The sequence below is a fragment of the Solanum lycopersicum genome, chromosome 3 (genome assembly GCF_036512215.1).
Source record: "Solanum lycopersicum chromosome 3, SLM_r2.1".
Classification (NCBI taxonomy): domain Eukaryota; kingdom Viridiplantae; phylum Streptophyta; class Magnoliopsida; order Solanales; family Solanaceae; genus Solanum; species Solanum lycopersicum.
The window spans coordinates 31,499,208-31,501,683 of record NC_090802.1 but is presented as its reverse complement, the minus strand read 5'-3'; the positions used below and the strand labels follow the sequence as shown (position 1 = coordinate 31,501,683).

Genomic DNA, 2,476 nt, shown 5'->3' with positions numbered 1-2,476 from the left:
ATATGAGTAAGAATAAAACAAATCATAATTTGAAGTTAAATTATTAGTAGTAAATATAAAAATATATTTCTTTTCAAAATTAACTTAAAAGAAAGTTAAGCCATATATTTTTTTTTATAATAAGAAATATCAATTATATTTATTTTTTTTAAAAAAAAAAGATAAAATGAGAGTGGATGATAAAAATAGATTGTCCTGTTGGTGGGGGATATTATTAAAAGGGAAGGGAAAATGTCAAATTAGAATAGCAAAGTTCCTTTTGTTGCGTTTGGCATATATTATGGTCACCACCATCTTTATATGCTTGTCTCCTGCCCCTTGTTACTACAAACATTCATCCCACCTTCTTTTAATTTTCCCCTTAAAATACCCATTTTATTCGTTTCCAAATCACACATTCATTCTTTCTTTTTACCAACATATTATATATGAAATCTCAAAAGAAAAGATAGCTGTTACTCCACGAGATCCAAAGCTTGACTTTCACCTGCCCCCATCACTAAAGTCGAGTCATATGCACTGAAACTGGAAAAAGAAAAAAAAACGTGCGTTTTCACCAAAGTGTACAACACTTTGGCACAGAAAATAGAATTAGGAGTACACAGCTATAACATCTAATTTCCCGTGGTTATCCTATCTCATACGGATGATTTGGGATTGATTTCCTCAATAATCTTTGCAGTGCTCACAAAGTATGGGTTATCCGTGGGTTCTAAAGTTACATAAAAATAATTATAATAATAATAATAATACTAATACATTAAGCTCTTGCTTCCATAGTTTCACCGGATCCAATCCCCATCAAATCCTTATAGTCTTCATAAACTTGTTTTATCCTTAAATATAATATGTGAGAAATTGCTTTTATTTTAACGTTAACAGGAATCAATCCTGATTTTTTGTTATATCTTACATCTTTTCTTTTTTTTGTCAGTACTAGAAGGTTATAGAGCTAATTGCTCTTTCTTTTGAATCGTGAAAGGTTATTTTCCTTGTTAGTATAGTAGGTGTAAAGAATATTTTGTTTCTGCTATCCCTTTTAGAAAAAAGAAGAAAAACAAAAAAGGTGTTATCTTAGAATAGGAAAATTCTAATCGTTGAAAATCCCAATTTTTTAGAGTTGAGTATTAAATGATGGTAGCTGTTATTTGCAGGTATTAATTCAAGAGAGAGTAGTTGTGAATGGCTTCATCTTCTTCATTATCATCTTACTCACCATGTGCAGCATGTAAATTCCTTCGTCGTAAATGCCAACCAGAATGTGTATTTGCACCTTACTTCCCTCCAGATCAGCCTCAGAAATTCGCAAATGTTCATAAAATATTTGGAGCCAGCAATGTGACAAAGTTACTAAATGAGTTGCAGCCACACCAAAGGGAAGACGCCGTAAACTCTCTTGCTTATGAGGCAGACATGCGCCTTCGAGATCCAGTCTATGGTTGCGTTGGTGTCATCTCTCTTCTCCAACACCAGCTCCGACAGCTACAGCTAGATCTTAGCTGTGCAAAGTCTGAACTGTCAAAGTATCAAAATGTAGGAGGAGGCACCACTCCTCATTTGATAGGAGGTGGAGGGAGAGATCATAACCAACTATTGTATCATCACCATCAATTTTTTCCTAGAGATCAGCAACAACAACAGCAGCAGCAACACATAATCCGCCGCACGTCACTTGATGGAGGAAGTAACAATTTTGATACAGGTGGATTTAAAATTTAAACTTCACTGCATAAAATTACCATTATAATATTTATTAAAATTGTAGTAATTTTTCAACTTTTTTTTTATAGGATAGCAGCATACAACATGATGAAGATCACAGGCAGGCACTATCATCAGTGTAATTATATATCTCGAGCATTTTATAGACCAATATTATTATTATTATTATTACATGCATTTAATTACTCGATCTAGAGTTGTTCATCCATTGCTGCTTTCACCTTCCTTAGTAATTATTGAAAAGAAAATAGTTCACCCACCTGCAGCTGGATAAAAGTTTCAGTACAAATATGGAATTGCACAAAGCAAAAATCCTGATCCGAATTGCAATAAATATATTCCCCTCTTTTCCATTTATTTGTACGATTTTGATTTGATATAAAATTTTAAAAAGTAAGAATTTTAAATCTTGCAATTTAATTCAATTTTCAACTTATAATCTTATCCCCATTTCCCCAAATAACCCTTAAGGGTATGCCATGAAAATATTTATCAGTTTAAATTAATTGATCTCTCTTTCAGTAATTCTATACAAAACTCGTCTCTTTAGTTTGTCATAAAAATAATGTTTACTTTTATATTTGGGAACTTTTTTTTAAAAAAAAATATTCTAATAAAATGCTTTTGTAATTATATAACTCTTCGAGTGACAGACAAAAATAAAGTAAACAAGTGTTTTTTTTAGTTTTTGTACGTACCCTTTGACTTGAAAGAATCAGAGGTTAAAATCTCAACTATGGCAATTTTGTATTTG

At 31.6% G+C, this 2,476-nt stretch overlaps 1 protein-coding gene across 2 annotated transcripts; it reads left to right on the top strand.

Annotated features, from left to right (window-relative positions):
- Positions 1-254: 254 nt before the first annotated feature.
- On the top strand, positions 255-2,079 carry LOC101246603 (protein ASYMMETRIC LEAVES 2-like). 2 transcript variants are annotated; one of them, XM_004234836.5, is made up of 3 exons: positions 255-692; positions 1,155-1,702; positions 1,791-2,079. In XM_004234836.5, the coding sequence occupies exons 2-3, from the start codon at positions 1,183-1,185 to the stop codon at positions 1,793-1,795; spliced, it is 525 nt and encodes a 174-aa protein (XP_004234884.2). In that variant the 5' UTR covers positions 255-692; positions 1,155-1,182; the 3' UTR covers positions 1,796-2,079. The 2 variants fall into 2 exon arrangements, with proteins under 2 accessions (XP_004234884.2, XP_069151033.1); XM_069294932.1 differs by having other exon boundaries at positions 259-545.
- The last annotated feature ends 397 nt before the right edge of the window (positions 2,080-2,476 follow it).

Coding starts and splice junctions, on each gene's coding strand:
- LOC101246603 (XM_004234836.5), top strand. CDS start 1,183: ATGGCTTCATCTTCTTCATTATCATCTTACTCACCATGTGCAGCATGT.